This window comes from Strongylocentrotus purpuratus, unplaced genomic scaffold (assembly GCF_000002235.5).
Source record: "Strongylocentrotus purpuratus isolate Spur 01 unplaced genomic scaffold, Spur_5.0 spur5_scaffold_19, whole genome shotgun sequence".
In the NCBI taxonomy this organism is placed as follows: Eukaryota; Metazoa; Echinodermata; class Echinoidea; order Camarodonta; family Strongylocentrotidae; genus Strongylocentrotus; species Strongylocentrotus purpuratus.
This window is the reverse complement of record NW_022145604.1, coordinates 18,483,263-18,507,830: the sequence shown is the minus strand read 5'-3', so window position 1 is coordinate 18,507,830 and position 24,568 is coordinate 18,483,263. Positions and strand designations below refer to the sequence as shown.

At 38.7% G+C, this 24,568-nt stretch overlaps 2 protein-coding genes across 2 annotated transcripts in view; one reads left to right on the top strand and one right to left on the bottom strand.

Moving 5' to 3' along the window:
* The window catches only part of LOC754634 (snRNA-activating protein complex subunit 1), a 73,973-nt gene that overhangs the window by 31,918 nt on the left and 17,487 nt on the right, over positions 1-24,568 (top strand). The window contains exons 7-8 of the mRNA XM_030990507.1: positions 22,522-22,634; positions 24,172-24,301. Of these exons, the coding sequence (XP_030846367.1) occupies positions 22,522-22,634; positions 24,172-24,301 (243 nt within the window). The remainder of the gene's footprint in view (positions 1-22,521; positions 22,635-24,171; positions 24,302-24,568) is intronic.
* On the bottom strand, positions 1,627-11,980 carry LOC588210 (collagen alpha-1(X) chain). The gene is made up of 3 exons (XM_787905.4): positions 11,865-11,980; positions 5,995-6,213; positions 1,627-2,822 (listed from the first exon to the last, which is right to left on the bottom strand). The coding sequence occupies exons 2-3, from the start codon at positions 6,206-6,208 to the stop codon at positions 2,125-2,127; spliced, it is 912 nt and encodes a 303-aa protein (XP_792998.2). The 5' UTR covers positions 6,209-6,213; positions 11,865-11,980; the 3' UTR covers positions 1,627-2,124.

Genomic DNA, 24,568 nt, shown 5'->3' with positions numbered 1-24,568 from the left:
ATGGCTCTGTGTTTGTTTGTTCGAACATATTTTCAATCTTCAATTCTTGAAAAATCGTAACGATAACATTTGCATTTTATCTGTCCAGATGGTCTTTTTCTAGATTTATTATATGGAATAGGGTGAAAAGGTAAAGATGATAAAAACATTGTTGACTTGTCCCCCAGTAGTGTTGCAGATCCTTTTCATTTCATCAATAGGCCTGTCTTCACTATCTCGAGATTGCCAAATATCCAGCTATTTGAACTATCCCGATCACAAACTATCCAGCTAATTTGCATCTTCATCAGACTGATGTAGCAATTAGTGGGATATTTGGTCGGGATTGTCATCCCAAGATATCTTGGGATAGTTTGCAAAATATCCCACTATTTGGCAAAATATCCAGCTATTTGTCCCGTGCGTCTTCACTAGACCGAAGATTCGCAATACGCGCTAACGCTGAGCAAAATATCTCAAGCTAATTTCTCAAGGTCGAGTTTCAAGTTTCGAGTTCAAATCTCGAGCTGATGAAGATGCAATTTGTAACTTCAGGATTATTTCCCAAATCAGAAATAGCGGGCTATTTGGCAATCTCGAGATGATGAAGATGCGCCTTCTATGAATTAAAAAAAGAGAGAAAAAATGTTTTATGATGGTTGTTCAAATTGATGAATTATGGGAGTGTACTAGAAAACGGAGCAAAGAGCGTAAGAGATTTATAGACCAAAGTGGCTTATTTGTTGGTACATGAATGTTGGGGATGAGATCCACAAGACATAGTTTTGGATCTCGTTCAGAGATTAGGAAGTTACATCTTCCTGATCAAGAAAAAATATCTGTAGCTTTCAGATACTGGTTCAGAACTTTGTAACTGATTAGTGGAAATCTGCTTTTGATACAGGTTACATAGAACTCCTCTGAAGCTCTCTCACAATCTGTTTAGACTAGAGCATATTTATATCAAACTTGTTTAACAAAACGTAAAAGAATCGTTGTATGGGGAAAGGGTATTATACACATTAGATAACAACATTATATAATAAAACATTGTATTAAACAAAATTATATTTGATGAGGACACTTGACATGACAGCTGACCAATCATCAGTGCGCGCTCTTAAGCCCCTCCCGGTTATATGGTTTCTGTACGATATAATCTTCAGATGTGAACAGGACCCTGATTCTTTATCAAGCTCTCACTCAAAACAATGCTCAAAATGTTTGGTTATAAGACCTTTAGACCAGAAAAAATGAATTACTAATCATATAGTAGATGTGATTTTTGTGTAATATAGCCAGTATCCTTGCAGCGAATTTTTGTCACTAGTGTGAAAGGGATTTGTGTCACTAGTGTGAAAGGATGGTTTAATCTTCTTTCACATATCCAGTGCCCCTAATTAATTATACTGAACTTCTTTAGGGATTTACGCCCGACAGTAGTTGGTATATTTTCTAATATTAGGTTATTTGTCCCAATCAGAAATTTTACATTATCACTTTCCTGATCGATGTGATATGGACTAGGCTACAGTATAAGATAATGATTTGCCAGCCTAACCAGTTTTTAGAATCATTCTCAACTTCCTGTGCAGAGTTCACAGTAAAGTGGAAGTTTTCTATCAAAATTTCAAAAAAGGGGAAATGTACGTGGCAGATAAATCTTGGGCAATCTCACTCTATTGTCAGTTTGGCTGACTTCCAAGGCTTTATAAATACTTCTATTTATGTCTGCCAGTGTTAGCAAAAATTTTAATCAGTTGACTACTGCATTAACTCATCCCCATGGGCGTAATACAGGGATTACCTAGTTCCTGTAAGCAAAGGATTAAAGAAGCACAATAATTACTGCACAATATTTGTTGCCATTGAAACCAATCCATGATGCAGTGATCGTGTACAGTCAGGCAGACATGGAAATGAAAACATGAGATTGAGGTGATGTGATTCTATTTACTGTAAGAAAAAACTGCATGGCAGCCACATTTTTTGCACTTGAACATGAAGTGAGGCAATAAACTTAGTCTCCTCGTGACCTTCTCATTCTATAGATTTGATCTTGAATGCAATGAGTTACGCAAAGTTTTCATATCATCCAGCACATTAGACTGTTCTCATTGAATGTTCTGCAAATTTACCATGACATCAATCCTCTCTAACCAACCATCCAGAAAATGTTGTCATTTTTGCCAATCCTCCGTAAACTTCGTTGTTGCTATGAAGCTGTAGCCACACCCGATCACCTCGCCTAAGATGCAGCAGCAGACTGTTACTGATTCCATCATAATAATCGTATCCCGCGTCCTCATAAATTGCAGTCACCATATCTCCATTTTTCATCAATTTAATGTAGAGGTTGCGTGAGTTCGACCATTTGTTCGCATGCATGACAAAGTAGTAGGTTCCATTGATATGACAAGTGAAAACGCTCCTTTCTGGATCAAAATCATCGCCGATATTCACAAATTCATGGTTGAACTCCAAGATGCGGTCGTCGTGGGTCGACGCGGTGACAACGTTCGTGCTGCCGAAGGAGAAAGCGGACCACCGCCCCAGTGCATGGGAATTACGGTTGCCCTGGCCAGGCTCCCCCTTAGGGCCCCTCGTGCCAGGTTGCCCACGTGGACCCCTGGGCCCCAGTGCCTGTGAGTTGACCGCACCATTAGGCTTGCCAGGGGCCCCTGGTATACCGGGGTCTCCTGCTTGCCCTCTCTTTCCGGGTAGTCCTATTGGTCCCTGGTCCCCTTTGCTTCCGTGGCTCCCAGTCAAGCCCGTTGGTCCTGCATCTCCCTTCGGCCCCTGGACTCCTGAAGGGCCGTTGTTGCCATTGTTCCCATGGTTACCTGGAGAAATAGAGTATTTGAAATGATTGTACAGTCAACCATTAACATATATAGATTTACTAACTTCAGTACCAAATTTGTGATTCTGAATAATCTAGTTTATGGTCCTCTTTCTTACATTGTTCTACTTTTTTCATATTTGAAGGGTGTATCCCCCCCCCCCCCCCCCCCACTCAAGAAAAATTAAAAATTAAAAATGTTGAAAGCAGTTCCTGTACATCTACAGTTTATGGCATGGGGAATTATGTGAAAATTGTTTCTTCTTTTAATAAAAAAAGATGAGGTGATATTTTCAATCCATATAATATGCCCAGCATTTGAAAATTTCATTTTAGAAATCTCTTCATGTACCTGATATAAAAAACAAAATTCAGACAGCTGCAACAACAGTTTCAAAATCCCATCAAGATTCATGATGTTTACTTCATTGTTTTTCTAATTCAAGAGAGGACTGAGAACATTAGATTTGAACCGATCCAGGTCCTCCTCTTTTGGGCTTTAAGAATAATGAAGAACTATAAAGCATTATCAGACATGTCTGCAGGCATTATCAAAATAGGAGCATGTTCCTTCCGCAGGCAGGGCGTCCAATGCTACCTGAAAACATCAGCCAGTGATGACAAGTGAATCATCTCTGGAGGGGTGTCCTTAGAGCTCTCCTCCTGGCATCGCCCATCCCCGGAGGTTCAAAATAAAAAGTTTCCTATTTCCCTCCTCTTCCTCATCCTACTCGAGCCCCCTTCTCTTTCTTCTCAAGTGCATAATTTTTTTAGAAATTTACTTATCTTTCACTGGCATTATTTACACTGTATCTCAGAATGCTGAGAATTGAATACTTCATTATATTCTCATCCTATAGCTTTTACCACTTCTTTCTTTCATCAAAGTCAGTATTCTCTGATCTGTGAAGTCTCCTCTTGTTTCTCTTCCTTTCCATCCTCTTTTTTTCTTTACATCCTCTCCTCCTCCCTTCATTCTTTCCCCTCCTGCCCCTCCTCCTTCTCCTACTTCTCTCCAGCTCCCATCCTCTCCCTTCATCATCATCCCTGATCCCTACTTCTCCTCTCCCCTCCTCATCCTTCTATCCTTATTCCTCCACTCCTCCTTCACTTCCTCCCCCCTTTCCTCTCCATCCCCTCCCCTCCTCCTCTCCCTCTTGTGTTTATCACCCATGGAAAAGTCTTTAAATCCTCCCCATCCTCCTCCACTCACTATCTTCACCACCCTCTCAAAATTCCTCAGCTTCATTATCCCAAGTACTGATCATGAACTAGATGACAAATATTGTTTCAACCTTTTCACACCTCTATAGGTGCATTTATACTGTCAAATACCTCATTTCCTAAAATCGCGATGTTTCACGCACCCGTTTAGACTTGTGCTGAAACATCACCGACTGAAAAGATCAGCGATGTTTTGGCGTGTTTCAGTTGGTAATGCCCATGCGCGGCACTCCGATGCAAAAACCTCCTTCGATCAGTTGTTTTATGCTGTGCATGCTGCTGCATTCCAGTGAACTTTTTGTTTCTTTCGGTATATCATCTGTTTCCTACCATTCCTTCTGCGATTCCTTGTTTTTCCATCTTCTATCTTCTCTTCTATCTTTCCATTATCTATTCTTTATCATTTTTTCTTTCTGTCTTTCCATATGTTATTCTCTGTTTTTCATTCTTTTACCTTCTTTTATGTTATTCTTTGTTTTTCCTTCTTTTACGTTCTTTTATGCTATTCTCTGTTTTTATTATTCTTTGTTTTTTTCTTTCTATCACCTTCTCTTATGTTATTCTTTGTTTTTATCATTCTATCACTTTCTCTTTCTGTCTTTCCTTATGTTATTCCGTATGTTGTTCTTTGTTTCTTCCTTCTACCCCTTTCTCTTTCTGTCTTTCCTTATGTTATTCCTTATGTTATTTTTTGTTTCTTCCTTCTATCACCTTCTCTTATGTTATTCTTTGTTTACATCGTTCTATCATTTTCTTCAAGGACGGCAGCTAGCTCCGCTCCTAAAGTCAAGTGACCTAACATCGCGATGTTACAACTGCGAGCGTTCATACTTGCCAAACACGCCAAAACACGCCAAAACACGCCAAAAGATCACACTTCGTTTTGGAATGTTTCGGGCTTGGCATGTCTGCCGGTAAAGCGTAGTTGCCCTTGGTAACATCGCGGTCAGGCTCTGGTTAGGCATTTTTGGGTGTTTTTTTAGAACACAGTGTAAATGCCCCTAAAGTAGATGACTACGGCCAAACAAAAGAAGGTCGAGTCTGGAGTGTTTTTTCAATGACTTAATTACCCAATTTTTCTCTAATTGACCACTTCCATTGTATAAGGATTATACAAAAAACAGAATATTCCTTTGTTCATACCAAATTTATTAGTTTACATGGACCTGTTGGTTAACCATGGGGGTAGAAATAGTCCCCCTCCGTGTGGAGAAACCTCATCACAGCACCCCTTCATACAATCCCATAATTTAGCTACAGAATGAATTGTGTATGGTTTTATTTGACTGATATCATTGACATGTCATTCAACCCTGCTTCAAACCACTATCAAAGGAACCTGTATTCAAATATATGTCAGCTTCCTGTACTTGGAGTGTAAGTCCATCATGAGATCAAATTTGTTTTTATTATAGCAGGAAATAAGAGAAACAAATCAGTGAAAGCTTGAGGAAAGTCAAATGAAGAATAAGAACATTATGAAGTTTTATGATTGAACTTGATCAATTGCATATTGACAACTCTATGACATACCGTTTGAGCACCTCTCTGTTTGCCCTGTATGAACAAATTCTTAAAGTTTCATTTCCTCTATACAAATTATTGATTTATTCATGTATTTGCACTGTAAATAATCGTAACACATATTCCTACAAACTGCTATATGAAATAGATTTATTCTTTTATCAGCAACTAGTGTATTAAAGTTATGAAATTCCCAGTAAAAAGCAAATAGGAGAGCTGTTCAAAAGATCTGTCATGGGTCGCCAATTTGCATTTGACCAATTGCAACTTGAACAAATCAGAACTTTCTTACTTTTATTTGAATTTTCCTCATCTGTTTACTCCTGGTTTACTGCTCTGTTTCTCTCTGCTTGTCTTAACTCCCCCACCCTAAATATCAGAACTTCCATCTAAAATGCAGATCCAGAACAAGTCCAAATTCTTACCTGGTAATCCAGCTGGTCCTTGCACTCCTGGGTAACCAGGGTTCCCCTGTTGTCCCGGTAGCCCCCTCTCACAGCACTCCCTGCATGTGCCCCTCTCATCATGCCCGGGAAGGGGGCGCTTTGTAGGACCTAGACCCTCCCCGTGGGTTAGTCCAAGTATTACCAGACCCAGGGAGAGGAGGAGAGACTGGAGGGAGAAGCATCCAAGTTCCATTATAGCTGAAAGATATGAAACATAAAATGATAATTATGTAATATAGGGCGTACATGGAAATTACTTACAAGGAAATAAGGCATAGTTCCATGCACATTAGAAGGCTCTGTCAATATTTAATGCAGATGTGAATGAATGCATTTAAGAAATGGATGAAAGGTGAAACTTTCTTTGACTGTCCAGACCATGTACCATGTTGTCTTGCTGTAACGTTGTTCCATGTGTAGACCTATTATACATATCCATTTTGGCATTGTCCAAGGTATATGTATATCCAGTTTCCAGCAAGTCTTTGTAATTAGCTGGCTTAAACTTTGCAACAGTTTATAATGATCACATAATAATTAAGCACGGTTTTAAGAAGTTTTTCTTTAAAGGTACTACGTCCCATTTGCAGCCAACATCAAATTCTGTAGAGCTTTGGAGGAATCATGAATATGTTGCGTATGTCCTATCTGTGAAATTTATTACTCAAATTATGCAAGGAAACATGTTTACTTTCTAGACTTCACTGTCAGACACTATATTGAATGACTGACTGACTACTCTTTTTTCTTTAGTAATAACCTACGTTAAATGAGCTGTAAAGGTACATGAGCATTTGTCTACATCAATAAGCCTCCTGTTGTAATGGCCAAAATTAAACTGATTAAATCTTTGTGCTGCACTATTCGATACAAGGGTCTGATAATCAGACTATTACTGAAATGATTGCAATCACTAAAGTCGATCCGACAACTAAGGCTTGTTATTTTCCTGCTAAAAGACCTTTTTCAAGCCTTTTCGTTTTGAGGGAAGTTCTAAATTAGTATTATCTTTCAAATGCCTTTTCAATTTTTTGCCTGAAAATGGGACATACCGGTAGTACCTTTAAAGCGAGCACATGTTCTCAAAATTGCTCTTAGTATTCTTCTTCTCCTTGTTGTGATCAATCAGCTAGGACATGCAGCTTGCTTGTCCTTGAGAGGTGTTGTCTAATATCCATGTCTTCATGAACCATTTCTGAACTTCCTCTCCCAATAAAGTGTTCTCTGACTCATCTCGTCCGTCCGTCCAAGGTGTAGCTCCCATCATTTCAATCATCGCCCTTGCCATTACCCCCCTCCCCCCCCCCCCCCTTTGAGAAGGGAGTGGGATGGGGGCTGAATAATTGTCCAAAAATACTGTTTTTTTTCCTCTTAAGAATACTTTTTTTTGTTGATGAAGGTTGGCATCTCTGAGTTTACTACATCTCGTCTGACCAAGGCGTTATATAGCTCGCTAGGTCAGCCAGGAATTTAAAAAATATGTCAGAGAGCCCAAGTTTGGTATCGTCTGAACATCTTATGAATGGGAACTTTTGCCCCGACTGATAACAACTGTCCTATTAGTATGTCAAAATGTTGACATCGTTGATCAAAAATAGGAATCTGATAAGCGCCAGGGGCGTGCTTGTTAGGGCCAGATTTATGACTGACTTGATAAACTTTCAACTTAGTGCTTGTTTCTGTGACTTCTTGCTGCATTTTTATCAGATGTAAACTTGTAAGAAGTTGTCAGCGGATGATGATGTGAAGGGCATGACCTAAATTCCTTCAAAACGTGACATGTAACCGAATTTTGGCCAATTAGGGGAGTTTTTGTAGATAAAAAGTGCTTTCCATCTACAACTTACATTTCTTCTCCTTGCTCCTGCTTTTGCTGGTCTTCTCATAAATTTGTTTCTTTAGTTCTTGTTATTTCTTTTTTTTCCCTATCTCATTTTCATTCTCTCTCTTTCTCTCTCTCTCTCTCTCTCTCTCTCTCACACACACACACACACACACACAAACACACACACACTCTGTCTCTGTATCTGTCTCTCACTGTTTGTGTTTTGATATGTCTCTCTTACAGCCTTTTCACACACAGCTAAAATTCTATAAACATGATTAGTATAAACGTGTTTAAACTAATCACCTGAACATACGACATCATTCACACACAGAAATTTTGGTGCGATCGTTAATCTTTTGTGATTAACTACTGCTCGTAAAATGCGCAGTAGTGCCATTGTGCATTGAAGGTCATGTCATATCAATCAAAGCGCACGCTCCATCCAGTTTAAACACGTCTGAAACACGTTTAAACACGAATAACCTTTCACACACAAAATGTCAAGCTCTCTAGATACGAACTTCGTTTCTGCAGCCTGCTTTTAGGGGCGTATGAATCGCGACTTCGTATCTATCCCAACATCGTATAAACGATGTTCACACAGGGAAAATGTTCCTTAAACATGTTTAAAACTGTTGAGTTAAACACGTTTATAGTTACTAATCATCTCTAGATACGATGAATTTTAGCTGTGTGTGAAAAGGCTGTTACTTTACTGTCTGTTTGCCTATTTTGCTTCATGTCTTCATGTCTTCAATCTTTATTCCTTTCACTGTATCTCTTCCCCAGTCTGTGTTTCTGTGTATGTTTCTTTCTTTCTTTCTCTCTCTTTCTCTTCTTGGCCTTCATACATCCCCATACTGCCTTAGTGCCCCATTTTTCATTACAAAGTCTGACTGCCAATATGCTTCTCGAGATAGCTTGACTGAATTAGTTGAATCGAGGTTATCCTAGTTTTTTATTACAACATTTCAATATTTGTATAAAAATGATTTTATCTAATTTCATTAAGGTAGAAAATTATATATCAAAATGTTTTGCTCCCAAATATAAACACCTCAAAACACTGTTTTCTATCTGCAACTCCTGCTATTACTACTACTACTACTACTTCTACTTCTACAACAACGACTACTCCTACTACTACTCTTGCTGTTACTACTACTACTACTACTACTACTACTACTACCACTACCACTACTACTACTACTACTACTACTACTACTACTATACTACTACTACTACTACTACTACTACTACTACTACTACTACTACTAATACTACTACTACTACTACTACGACTAATACTACTATTACTTCTGCTTTCTTCTTCTTCTTCTCCTTCTTCTTCTTCTCCTGCTTCTTTTTCTTCTTTTTCTTCTTCTTCTTCTCCTTCTTCTTCTTACTCTTCTTCTTCTTCTTCTTCTTCTTCTTCTTCTTCTTCTTCTTCTTCTTCTCACTCTTCTATCCTTCTATCCTATCTTCTAGTATGTCACTATAATGGTATATCTATGATTTAAATTTGTTCTGCATTTCTTATTGTATTTGTTGGTTTTTTCTTCTTCTTGTACTGTTCCCCCCCCCCCAAAAAAAAAAACCCTCATGATTCTCATGAAGTGTGTTCACTCTCACAATCTCAGGTTTTTAACCAAAACATACTGGGATCTCATTTTGAAGATGGTAATTTGCTTCCACGGTGCAGTTAAAGGGGAAGTCCACCCTGATATTTAGTAAGTTTTTATACAAATCTATTAAAAAAATGAAACAGGTCAGTGAAATTTTGAGCATAAACTGATTAAAAATAAGACAGTAATACATTTTTGAAGGTGCGATCAATCAAACACATATTGGCAACTCTTTCAAAACTGTTCACTGACCTGTTTTTTTCTTCATTTTCCTGCCTTTATTAAAACCAACTTTATATCAGGGTGAACTTCCCCTTTAAGTGTCAGTTCTGAAAACTACTCCAATTCGCAAGGTAAGACACAAAGATGTTTCTGTCTGTGGACATCATATGGAAATCAAATTATGTTTCTGAGGATCCTTGCAACATAATTGCAAGGTTGATCTGGTGCAATCTAAGTAGGTATGTCCTCATCAGCTCGAGATTGCCAAATAGCCCGCTATTTCTGATTTGGGAAATAAGCCAGAAGTTACAAACCCCGTCTTTTCACCAGCTCAAGACTTAAAGGTAATACAAAGTTTTGGTATGGGGTCATGAATTTGGTTCAAATGAACATTTTTGAAGCATATGTGATCCTACAATATTCAGTGATCATTGTCTCGGTTGAAATCAAGTCTAAAGTGATGAAATTGTAAATAATGAACTCCTTATGTTGTATAGCTCCCTCTCAAGGTCAAGATATTAATTTAACTATAAACCATTTCTTTACTATAATCGACCGATTGGCTATTTACGTTTGGAATTTATATATCACAACTACATATTCTGAGATTTTCATGGTCGCAGCTACCATTGTATGGCCGTAGGCGCTATTTGAAATTTATCAAAATTTACCGGGAGAACCGGTAAATTTTGATATTAAATTTTTCTTGAAAACAGAAGTGTTTTAGGGGCTAAATTTTCTAGTGCTTATAATACATCCACAGGGGCATCAAAATACATAAAAATTGTAAAGAATCACTATCCAGCCAATTTTTAAAATTTCCCAAAACTTTGTATTACCTTTAAAATTCAAACTCGAGCTCAAGAAATAAGCTCAAGATATTTTGCTCTGCGGTCGCGCATAGTGTGAGTCTTCGGGCTGGTGAAGACGCAACGGATAAATAGCGGGATATTTTGCCAAATAGTGGGATATTTTGCAAACTAGCCCAAGATATCTTGGGATGATTATTTTGACCAAATATCCAGCTAATTGCAACTGCAGGCTGATGAAGATGCAAATCGGCTGGATAATTTGTGATCTGGATATTTAAAATAGCGGGTTATTTGGCAATCTCGAGCTGATGAGGACAGGCGAACTAAATGTATCTCAAATAAATGTGATATCAGATTTATCATTTCACATTTGTAGGGGATGGAAAATTGGTCCAAAATGTTATGGCCTGCAAGATTACCTAGAAAGCCAACACAAGGAATATTATCAACTCACAAAAAAAAATAATTTAGGGAGGATTACAGGATATTTTTTCAATGTTTTTTAGCCAAGCAAAGTAAGAAAACATGGACAAACAAAAGAGGGAAATCTTTAAGTCAGTATTAAAACACTCAACAATAATTCTTTTTATTTTAACTTTCATTTTTCCCCAGCCCCCCTTTCCCAAAAAGAAATAACCAATATTTTCTTTAAAGGTACTATGTCCCTTTTGCAGCCAACCTCAAATGCTGTAGAACTTTGCAGGAATTATGAATATGTCATGTATGTCCTATCTGTGAAATTTAAACGTTAGCAGTGTCCTCATATTCAAATTATGCAAGGAAACCCGTTTACTTGCTAGACTTCACTGTCAGACACTATTGAGTGACTGACTGGCTTTTTTTCTTCTTTGGTAATAACATACATGAAAAGAGTTGTAAAGGGTACATGGGCATTTGTCTACATCAATAACCCACTTCTTGTGATGGCCAAGATTAAACTGATTGAATCTTTGCGCAGCATAAAACATATGACCATTCGGTACAATTGTCTGAAAATCAAGACTATTACTTTTGGGCTCTATAGCCCTAAAGTCGATTTGACAACTAATAGTCGTTATTTTCCCACTTGAAGACATTTTCAAGCCCCACCTATTTTAGGGAAGTTCTAAATTAGTATTATCTTTCAAATGCAGTTGGAATTTAACTTTTTCATTTTTTTGGCCTGCAAATGGGACATAGTACCTTTAAAGTGATACCTTTGTAGATTGTACCAATGTCTAACAAGCTTATTATGTAGAGGCTAATAAACAAAAGTAATTCAATACAAACTATACAAAATCTTGATGCAAGTTTTTTAATCTAAGTAATAGCTAAATTTAAAGAGAAACATCCATATATTGATATAAAATAATTCCAACTTACCCCTGAATGTAATACAATATGCCAAGAGTGATTAGAAGATGAACAGGGTAAACCCAATTAGATCCGATTCACACGTCAAACAAAATTCAAATCCAGAAGTCTCTGCAAAGACTTAGCTTCCATTGGTTGTGCTTGCACTGGAGTTCCCTTGGCTTATGAACCCATGACAAGTCTTGTGACTGAATGAGAGGACTGGCTGAGCGGCCGACTGAGCTGAGTGAGCCAGTTGGTCTGCTTGGCTCGGCTCGGGAGAGTTCACATATGGGTACTGTTCATGAGAGAGTCATTTGTTGGGGGGGGGGGGGGGGGGTAGTGTGCAGTGTTCAGAGTACAGGAAAGTTATTTGAAATTCATACCAAGACAATTAATACGTCATGTAAAGAAACAATGCATAGTGAAAGAGGTGTTCACATATAAAAAGGTATCCTATATGGAAGCTTGTTCTGAATAATTGAAATGATAGTTGGAAAAACATTAATGTGCGCTCATGATAAGCCCCGTCCAAATGTTTGGTTTTCGTACTTTCACGTTATGGAAGTGGACCCTGATTCTTTATCTGATTTTCGATCGAAACAAAGTGTACCACATTTCATTATGTGTTGTTCAGACTAGAAATAAGTTAATAACTTATGGTATAGCTAAATATAATCATGTATAAAATAATTTTTGCTCGTCTGAATAGGGGGATTGAGAGAGAGAGAAACAGTCCATGGTGTTGTGATCAGCTGGATGTGTGGTTGAGCGTCTTTTTATAGGTTGTGCGGTGGGACGTCAGTCTCACTTTTGAAGTGGAAGATTGAGGGGTATGGGGGGGGGGGGGCGAGGATTATGTAATGAAGGGAAGGAGCAGCTAGGACAATGATTTTTACAAGGTGATTTGGATGAGAACAAGGAGATGTTAGATGTCTGGAAATTTAGAGATGGATGCATGTAGTAAGATAGATATGGATAGTTATATAGATCTAGACAAACAAATGAAAACAACTTTGAGGAAGAGAAAGTTTGGCATTTCTACATATCTACACAATTATCGTATAGATTTGAGCAAAGATATGTTCATTGTGTGGTTTGGCTTTTGGGAAGAAAAGGAAGGAAACAGGAAGAATTTATCGCTTCCTGTATACTGCTCTCCTATTTCTAAATTATAGGGTGCAGACGAATCTTGGGTGAAACTGATAAACTTATTATACATATTGTGTTCATATTTCAATTATATATAGATTCACCACACGCAAGTTTGTGATGAAGTTATTATGAATATAAACAAACATCACAATGTTTTTGTTTTTTTGCCTGATCCACTTAAATTTTAGCTATTATAAAACAAATATTTCTAAATGATGTTGTAATTAAGGATTATGGATAGCACCGTGTGGCATGTTTTCTATTTGTTTTGTATATTTAATTTCAACTGGGTATCTGAAATGTAGTTCCTTATATTAAAACTTCTTTCTAAAAGTTTCAATGAAAACAGTACGACATTCACTGTACTACACATTCATTTCCAAAGTGAGGTTGAAATGCCAAAAGTTGTTAAACATTCTGGAAGTAACTGTCATGATTTTCTTCTGAAAGCTGCACCGAGTCTGCAGATTAGAAATTTCATTGAAATTACATTTCAATATTATAACTATACTGTCTTAATAATAATAACTGGATACAGTTATTCCATAATTTCACTGTAGATCTTGGTTTGGCCGCATTTACTTTTTTTTTTTTTATTCTCCTGTGTATATATAAAAGTTATAAGAATAAGTGAACTATGCAGAGTATCTCATGTATGAGAAGATAATTATTGTGAATTTAGTGGTTTTAGCTCATGCTGTGTCTGCAGCATATACTTGTTTCATTTATATATGAGTCATAAGAATAGTATAAGTGAACTGAGAGTATATCTCATGTATCAGAAAATAATTATTGTCTGCTCAGTGGTTTACCTTCACCATGCTGTGTCTCAGCCACAATCAGTAGGAGAAATTGCCTTCAAGTTTCAGATGAAGTTGAGTCCTGGTCATGCCGTAGTATTGTGAAAGAAATCGTCTGGAAGCAATCAGGAAAGTTTGGTTATGTAGTGCATGATGCATTTTGCAAGTTTATGAAACTATCAAATCATCAAAATGATGAGAAATTGACCCGGTCTTGCTTGAAATTACTGGCATTGCACCCAAATATTAGTTGATTAAATTACAGTGTAGACATGCATGCACACATGGTTTGGTTTAGTCTTTTCATCTATTTTTCATCCCTAAGGTAATATGACAGCGTTTGGAGAAAAATCTTAAAAGAAGGAACATTTCTTCTCTAATATTCTTCCAAACTGGAGTTAAAGGAATGAGAAGCCCCCAAATTAATAATAATTAATAATAATAAAACGGTGCTCATAAAGCATTTACCACTGAAGTCTCTAAGCGCTATAACAAACAAAATACAATGACAAACAATTACATATTAAACAAAAAAATAAATAAATATATAAACCTACAAATTACAATACATATGAAATATACATCAATGTATAAGACAAGTTTTGAATTGGTTGACAGTTTTTGACATGCAAAGGTCGTTTGTTCCAAAGTTCAGCAGAAGCTTTGCAAAAAGAGCGATGACCATAAGAAAGAGTTGACACCGAAGTAGACACAAGGTTTAATTGTCATCTTCACCAGAATGTAACTATCTCTTTAAAGGTGCCCACATGGTATTTATTTGTCTCTTCTGATGATGGCTTCCAAGTCTCCATAACTTTCGCTTTCAATTTCTTCAAGATGAATCTCTCTTCCTGCCCATCTAATTGTGTTCATCTTCATCCAAATAAAATTGTGAATTTTTTTATTGGCCTTAAGAGTCACAATGTTGGTAGAAGAAGCCTCCAGAGGGACATACTATTAGACCATTCAATTTACGAGTCAGCTGTCTAGGTGACAATCCTTAACTGACACAAAGGAAACATGACAAGCAATATTTTGAGTAGGACAATTTAGAAATTTTATGAGAACTACTCTTTGTCTAGTTGAACAGTTTTATTGATTTTCTTGATCTCGGGAGAAATGAGAGTAAAAAATTAGGCCAAAAATTGGCCACATATTGTCTCATAACAATTGATCAGGAATTGGAAGTTATTTTGTTATAGTTCTACTTCTACAATGCCATGTGGGTCATTGAATTATTAGATTTTGGTGACTCCCTGAAAAATGTGCGTGAATCTTTTGCCCCTCCTAGTACCATTGTGTGTGTCTCCACTAGCCTCGGCAAGCAAAGAAGAGCTCAAGATATTTGACTGATTCTTGAAAAAATAAACAGAGTTTGAGATTTCTCTTCTCCATTTGTAGTTGAGCGATATCACTGCTCAAAGAATTAGCTTGAGCTACAGCTGTACTAGAGCATGATAGTCTAAGTGTTTCTTCTCTAGCAAATTAGCCATTAATTGACCAATGTTGTGATCCCATTGAAGGAAACTAGCAGCCTTTTCACACACGGTTAAAATTCTAGAGCTGATTAGTTTAAAGCTGTTTAATTTAACAGCTTTAAACAGCTTTAAAGTAAATTTTCCCTGTGTGAACGTCCTTTATTCGATGTTAGGACAGATACAAAGTCGCGATTCATACGCCCCTCAAAGCAGGCTGCAGATACGAAGTCCGTATCTAGAGAGCTTGACATTTTGTATTTGAACGGTTATACGTATTTAAACTGGTCTTTAAATGCTCAGTAGAGCCATTAAGCATTTACGAGCAGTGACAAAGCAGTGAATCTCGAACGACCGCACCAAAATTTTCTGTGCGTGAATGATGTTGTTGTATCTAAAGCTGATTGGTTTAAAGCTCTTTAAACTAATCAGCTTTAAAGAATTTTGCCCGTATGTGAAAAGGCTGTAGAAAGGACTAATAGCGCAGTTCACACAAGGGATATTATTGTATAAGCCCAAAGAAATGTATATGATACAGGTAACCAGAATATCATAAGGGTGACTCTGCATTATTTATAATGTCAAAGAACAGTTGCTCATTGCTTTATTTTATTAAAGAAAAAAGGGTTAGGGTTAGGGTTAATGCAATTGGGTTTCATTTGAGGTTTTGGGTTTGGGTAAGAACTTTGTTCCATGAATAAAGTTATGACTTTGGCTAGTGATTGCAAGGAGTTGTAACAACAAGTGTGCAAAGCTAGAGAGAAAGATAGATACCGGTATATAAATTTAAATGTAGATCGATCGATAGATATATAGGTATATAGATTTAAAGATAGATAGGTAGGTAGATAGATACATGTAGATAGATAAATAGATAGATAGATATACAACTGTAGGTAGATAGATAAACAGACAGACAGACAGACATAAAGAGATTGATAGATAGATAGATAGATAGATAGATAGATAGATAGATAGATAGGTATGTAGGTAGAAAGATCATTTAATTTTAAAATTTTTACAAGAAAAGTTTTAATGGAGGATATGATGAAATGTTTGTTAATTTATTTAGGCATTGGGTTGTTTAGGGGTCATGTGGTGGAAGTGTATGTGCATTTAGAACCTTAGACAGGTATTAAAAATAGAGATCATTTTCATTCATGTTTTTGTTTCTGGTTTACTCGATTTTACCTCACTGGATATGTGTATGACACTTTCAGTTCAGACATTATAGGCCTTTATATACCTCATTTTAAGATTCTTTACTAATCCTGTCTTCTGATTGGTTGAAAATGCAGTCATGTTCTTAACCATGCCCGCTAATTGAAATTCATAGTCATTTTTCCCGGCTTTACCGGTTTATATCCATTTTTCATAGCACTTTTTCCATGGCTGTGAAACGTGACGTCATTTTGCTGCGATCCCCATTTTGGTTTACGTGTTACCGTATAAGTTTCTTTTGTGCGATGACTGATGCACAATACCGTTAACGGTGTTTGAGTGCAATTCGATTTTGGTCGCTGCATTCAGGCGACGAATCTACCAATCCACGCAGCGCAGACGACCGATCGCCATTTTGTGTACTAGTCTCGATCGCAAAATACTGGGGTTTTTTGTTTCCAATTTTTTGTCAATAAAGAGGCAAAATGGAGGACACAGCTATGCCAAGATTTCAACTCATGGATGACATTCAGCTGCAAGACTTAATCGATTCTGCTGATAGCAAAAATACTGTTCATGTTCTACTGTTCTACTGGAGCACAGCTTGTTGGTGATATCATCCTGTACAAAAGTTACTGTTCGTGTAAACGTGTTTGGTATTCCCTGTTCTACTGGAGCACAGCTTGTTGGATTTCATACTGTACACAAGTTATTGTTGGTGTTAATATTCATGACTTCAAAGAGATGGAAACCTAAATGGGTGAGTCAACATTTTCCTTTTTTTCGGTATATAAAATATATATTGACTGCTTTTAATATTCGAGGCATAGTAGTTTCTATAGGGTCTCGGGAAACTCACAACCTGCTATGACCCCGCGGCGCAAGCGCCTTGGGGTCATAGCAGGTTGTGAGTTTCCCTTGACCCTATAGAAACCACTATGCCTCTCAAAGCAGTCAATATATCCTTAATATGTATAGCTTTCATACTTTCTTGTAACAGCATTTGAAGATAGCCTATATATATATAGGTATCAAATACCTACAGAGTTTTGGAGTTAACAATAATCAGAATGCAGTTTGCAAATATCCTGTATAGTTTTGTTGTGAATGCCTTAGAATAAACTTTCAATATTGCCAGTAAGTATAGAATTAAAAATAAGCCTGTTTAGTGTTTTTTAAAGGTAGGCTTTACTACTTCAGCAAGAAGGGATTAGACCGCCCAGCGAGCCAGCGAGGTCACTGTGACAGGTGGCTATTTCATTAATTCAGCTCTCATTTAACATAAGAAAAAGAGGATCATGGGGGACCAACAGGCACCGATTGGGGAAGTTTTCTATATAGAGGGAGCAAGTAGCTACAAGTAGGACAGTGTGCCTTTAACTGGTTAGCAGCGATTTAACTACGTCAGTGGGAGGTGCACAATCGATTTCTTTTAAAATCTCTGACAAGCAAAAACAAAAGGAGGCCGGGGCATCAACTTTTTAGATTCTAATTTAGGAACTCAAAAAGCCAAAAGTGCATCACTTTGTTCAATGCCAAGAACACAATTAGGGGGCACATCTTTTGCATATTCAAGGAAATTAAGTAATTTGTAAATCATGTGTTCGATTATAGTGTGGTGCGAAACTGTCCGATAGAAAAAGCACAAGTGAGCTCATGGAAAGGTTGGGTCTGGAAGAAACTGTGATGGAAGTGGTATGAAAGAGATGTGGATTTATTTTAGATGGATTTGTCTTGTGTTGAGAAGGGAAGATGATGAACCTGTGAAAAGAGTGTGGGATCTGGAAGTGGATGGCATAAGAGGGAAAGGAAGATTGAAGATTTCATGGAAAAAAATGGTGAAAGAGAAAGCAATAAATTTGGTCTAAATTAAGAAGGTGCCCGAGACAAGAAGAAGTTGTGGGAGGGAGTGTCATCATGGCACGAAAGTCAGTAACCCCTCGTAAGAAGGTAGCTTACTTTAATAAATGATGATAATAATGTTGAAATAAGAAATAAGTATAGATTTACAAACATTGCGTTGGTTTATTTGAATAACTAAAATGGAGAATCTTTTGCTCATAATGTTATATCACTTGCCCAATAAACTGAAAATTCAGTTGCTCATCTGACCATTGTTGCTGTGGGATGTTGGGCAATTTGAAGTACCCTGCCTCTAAAGGCATCATTCTAAACCGCAAACAGGAGGTGACAGGAACAGATCTTCAAAACAACAGGAGAGCTGGCCAACTTTCTGGAAGAGATTTATCAACAGACGTCATTAATAACCTCCTCTGAACTTACTCGAGCTTTGTAACACATGTGCTAGCTAGGAATAAATGGGTACAGTGAATGCTATACAGTGAATGCATAGCTGGATTAATGGGGGCACAGGAGGCACGCGCCCCACCTCCAACCCTTCTGCTGGCTTCAATCTCTTCATTGTAATTCTGGATTCTGGAAACCCCACTGAAAAGAAAGTGTTAAGAATGATATTTTCAGAGATAGGAAGAGTCATCTACTTTTTTTTCCCTTATCGGTATATGTGACAGCTGTACTACTATAAATATATCCTCATCAAACTTGTTTCTCGGTCCTTACCTTATGTTCTTTTTTGTTTAGGTGACATTACCATCCATGTGATAAGTGTTTTATCTGCCAAAGATGTTCCATAAATGGACAGTTGTTAGATAGTAGCTTGTTTCCACAATACTAATTCATCCAAAAGCATTTTTTTTCTTTGTTGTTATTAATTTATAAAAGATATTTTAATTTGAGTGGATATTGATTGTAACAAAACAAAGAATCCCAGGAGGGGGGGGGGGGGGATTATTAGCTGTACAGAGGCCCATGAGGCGTGGAGGGCGGGGGGGGGGGGGGGGGGGGGGGGGGGGATTATTAGCTGTACAGAGGCCCATGAGGCGTGGAGGGCAGGGGGGGGGGGGGATTATTAGCTGTACAGAGGCCAATGAGGCGTGGAGGGGGGGGGGGGAGGATTATTAGCTGTACAGAGGCCCATAAGGCATGGAGGGGGGGGGGGATTATTAGCTGTACAGAGGCCCATGAGGCGTGGAGGGGGGGGGGGATTATTAGCTGTACAGAGGCCCATAAGGCATGGAGGGGGGGGGGGGATTATTAGCTGTACAGAGGCCCATGAGGCGTGGAGGGCAGGGGGGGGATTATGAGCTGTACAGAGGCCCATGAGGCATGGAGGGCAGGGGGGGGATTATTAGCTGTACAGAGGCCCATGAGGCATGGAGGGCAGGGGGGGGATTATTAGCTGTACAGAGGCCCATGAAGCGTGGAGAGGGGGGGGGGGGGATTATTAGCTGTACAGAGGCCCATGAGGCGTGGAGGGCAGGGGGGGGATTATTAGCTGTACAGAGGCCCATGAGGCGTGGAGGGCAGGGGGGGGATTATGAGCTGTACAGAGGCCCATGAGGCATGGAGGGCAGGGGGGGGATTATTAGCTGTACAGAGGCCCATGAGGCGTGGAGGGGGGAGGGATTATTAGCTGTACAGAGGCCCATGAGGCGTGGAGGGGGGAGGGATTATTTGCTGTACAGAGGCCCATGAGGCATGGAGGGGGGGGGGGATTATTAGCTGTACAGAGGCCCATGAGGCGTGGAGGGGGGAGGGATTATTAGCTGTACAGAGGCCCATGAGGCGTGGAGGGCAGGGGGGGGGGGGATTATTAGCTGTACAGAGGCCCATGAGGCGTGGAGGGGGAGGGGGGTTATTAGCTGTACAGAGGCCCATGAGGCGTGGAGGGCGGGGGGGGGGGGGGGGTAATTAGTGGGGAAAAACCATACTCAAATGTTTCATTTAAAATGAAGTACTTTTTTCAGGCGATAGATGGTATTCCAAGGCAATCAAATGTCTGTATAATGATATCATCTGTTTATAGCCCGAAGGACGATGAATCATAGTTCGTAACACAGAGTTAATTAACACAATTCTGTCTCCACAAACAGACAATAATTACAAGGGCTATGCATGCACACCTGTATACATTTGGTAATTTATTTTTGTCAATTATAGCCAACTGATTACATAATAAGGATTCTGTAGCTTTCAAGTGGTAAATGATCTGCCTGCATATATGATTTTGGCTCGTTCTCTATTTGTAGCCTCACTGATTGACCCTCACTGATTGACCCTCACTGATTGACCCTCTTCATTCATTGTGCGGGCTGTTTACCTATCATATACTGGTGTACATTGGAGCATGTCTCGGAAAAGGTCATAATCAATGCTGTCATAAAGTTTGGGGGAGCATCTTAAAGGTAAAGACCAGTATTGGAAACGCCCCAATTTCAAAAAATGAAATGGAAGCTCTCATTACCAATCATGTGAAAGAATATGTTTTGACTAATACATGATGATAAAAAATTTGCCGGGGGAAACTGCCTACTAATTCATATATTTCGTAAAATTGTTTCTCTCATGGTCTGTGAGAGATATAGGGTAGTCCCATATACATCTTTCTGTGTATAGTGCTTGTAACTTTACGAAGAATGGGCCAAATTTCTTATCATTTTGATGATTCCAGAACCTTGCAGATGCTAGATGCTAGATGATCAACCTTTTCTGATCGATTTCACAACGTTTCTTTCACAATGCAATCGCATGACCATAACTGGTCTTTACCTTTAATTAAGGATGAAATCCACAAAGGAAGTTTAAACCTGCACCATTGTCTAAACCACTACAGTATGCATGTAGTTTACATCCAGGGTGCAAAAAAAAATGGGGGGGGGGGGGATCAGAATGAGGGCAAACCAAAGAACATAACTTCAAAGTTGGCCTAGGTTTCAAAGTTTTATGACGAAGAACATGGTTTTTCATCCTACTTTTTTTCTGTTATGATTGAATGTAATACCTGTCGAGTTCTCCAGGTATTTTGTGACAAAAAATATTTGATATTTCCTCTGGTCTGGATCGAGGGTCATTTGAAGTCATGTGTTTATGTTTTGGCTTGGGGTCCAGCAGGTCTGAGATGACACATGGGTGACCTATCCTTTCTTCAAGGGTAAATCGTTAGTGCAGTGCCTCTATTGTTAATCACATTTAGATTGTGAAGAATGTCGGATATTATCATCTTGTGCTGTAGGCATTTTTCCAACCAATTAGGTGTCCATCATATTGTTTATTAAGTGGATGTAAGCCGATCATAGAATATGGAGAAAGTGGCATTTTTTGTTATGGACAGAGAATTTTGGAAACACGATTCATGGGTTGTTGAAAGTGTATGATTTAGGTGAGAGAGATAAAGGGAGAGAGAGAGAGAGCAAAAGAGAGAGAGGAGGGAGGGAGAGAGAGATAAAGAGAGAGAGAGAGAGCGAAGGAGAGAGAGGGGGGAGGGAGAGAGATAAAGAGAGAGAGAGAGCAAAAGAGAGGAGAGAGAGAGTGAGATGGGGAGAGAGAGAGAAAGAGAGAGAGAGAGAGAGAGAGAGAGAGAGCATGGATAGAGTAGGTTTGAGGAAAGCAGGTGCAATATGTTGCCCGACATATATAAGGGAACGTTTGTATGATAATAAGCCCCGAGATTCATGTGATGTGGAAACTTGGCACTCTCAGCATGTCATCTTTTCTTGCCCCCCCCCCTCTCTCTCTATCTCTTTCTCTCTCTCTCTCTCTCTTTCTCTCTCACACACAAACACTGTCTGTTAATGAGTTGCATGATTTTGTGATGTTGTGAACTTACACACAGCAACTACAATGTAACACTGAAAAGTAGAAAATCAAATAAGAGTCCCTCTCCTTCCATGCCTTCCTTCCCCTCCTTCCATCCCTCATCCCTCCCCTCCCCCCTCTTTCTCTCTTTCCTCTCTTCTCTCCCTTCTCATCTCTCCCTCTCTCTCCCTCTCTCTCCCTCTCTCTCTCTCTCTCTCTCTCTCTTTCTCTCTCTTTCTCAGATACACAGATATGTGTTTTCATGTTCATCTCTCAAAGTTAGTTTGATATCAATTACTGAAGGTGGCAGACAAGTCAAGTTTAGCTGGAAAGAGCCTCTCAAAATCTGATCTATTTTTATTTATTATTCCTTGTCCTCTTATGAAATTGATTATTTTTCATCTCATAATTTCTCATGTTTTTTATCTATTTATTTTGTAGCAACTCCATGGCATACACAACCACTATCAGCAGATGAAGCAAGATATGGGTTACCAGGATAACCTCTCGATGAAGCTGGTTCGAGATTCCATGGCTGATTACATAATACAGAGGTATAAGCCTGACCCCCCCCCCCCTTCCCCATTATTATTGTAGTGGTACGCTGATTTGGGCAACACATTGACCTAAAGGGGGCGCTATAGCATCAGAGGAGTTGGGTTAAGATGATCATTTGTACGGTTATTAGTTTGACTTTGTATACATCTCAAAGTTGAACAGCATTAATTATGTTTCCGATAGTATACCAGGAACGGGTAAACAACCCCTGGACTTGAATTTGTACATTTGATTACAGGTGTTCATTTCCTGTAGGCTCCTCCCACTTTTTTTGGTGCCTAGTTCAAGTCACTCTATCTATTATGCTTTGTCATTGGTTATATTTAATTAAATGTATAACTCCTCTCTTAATTGGTAGATTGAATTGGTCTAGAGGTCGGGTGACCTAAGGGTCATTTTATATCCTATCTTGTAATTGGTTGTCTTCGTAAGGGTCCTCCTGATTGGCTAATAAGATCATGTGATTTTTAAGCCTCGTCGGGTGCCTGAGTATTTAAATGCCGTGTGCGGGATTTTGTAGCTCAGTTTTATTTTGTTCCGTTACTCTGTTAAGGATGTGCTGCTTAATTTGCTCAATCTATAGGGCCGCTCAGCCTCTGAGAGAATAAGCTATTTAAAAATGTTTGAACTACTGGAGCTTCGGCTGAGTTTATAAATAATAAAGTGGACTTCAACTGTATTTCCGAGCTTTTTTCGTGTTTATTTTGTTTCTGAACTCATAGTCACCGACCCATTATGGGCCCATTACATTATTATCATCATCATCATCATTTTTTCTTTTTCTTTTTCTTAAATTCAGCAAAGACAAAATCAAGTAAACAGTGAATACAAAACAACAGTAAGATTTGAAGAGAGTCATGTGGGAAAAGAAAAAGATTAACTTAAAACTATTACCTAAGGATCTCCTTTTTCAATCCATGTTACTTTACATAAATTAATATATCAGAATAGCAAGATATTACAAATTATGTATTGCAAGTACACAAACAATAAAAAACATTTAATGTCACATTATGTACATGTAAATGTCTATAAAAAAGAGAGAACACATGTACACAACCTAACAATACATGACATGAACCTGGAGAGGGTGCTATGCAGCTGAATACCTAAATACCCTTGTTATTATATGACAAGAACTTCTTGAGGTATGAGCTTCAAACATGGTGACAGTATTACTATAGGAAGATGATCCAATTACATGTTGGGGCGTAGTAGGTCAAGATCATAGTCGTCAGTTGACATTCGATTATAGGCTTTTTGTTTCCATTGTGATATGTCACAAATAATTCCATCCATTTCCTATCCTGAATTTAAGGCAGAGGTATATAGGAAACACATTTGTCTTGTTTTCTATAGCATACCTCTCTATTTTCAATAGTTATGTTATAGGTCAATGTAAGTTATCCACTGTTTAATGGTTTATTATTCTCAATTTACTCAATTTACTTATTGATGTATATCTTATCACAATTGTTATTGAAGAAAAAGAAAGGAAGACTATTCACTTCTCATCTGTTTATATTTTGTCAGGATTCATGCCCATCAGGCTTCTGATGAGGACGAGGATGATAGCGAACAAGAACGGGAGGCTAACCCCGCCCAGGAGCGAGCTGCCAGGATTGCGCTCATCAAGAAGAAGTCTTTCGCTAACAAAGGACAGGTAAGGACAGATATTGAGAGTAGGAGGAAGAGGAGGTAGATCTGAAGGAGAGGTTGAGGAGGAAGAGGAGGGGGAGGAGGAGGAGGAGGAGGAGGAGGAGGAGGAGGAGGAGGAGGAGGAGGAGGAGGAGGAGGAGGAGGAGGAGGAGGAGGAGGAGGAGGAGGAGGAGGGAGGAGGAGGAGGAGGAGGAGGAGGAGGAGGAGGAGGAGGAGGAGGAGGAGGAGGAGGAGGAGGAGGAGGAGGAGGAGGAGGAGGAAGAAGGAGGAA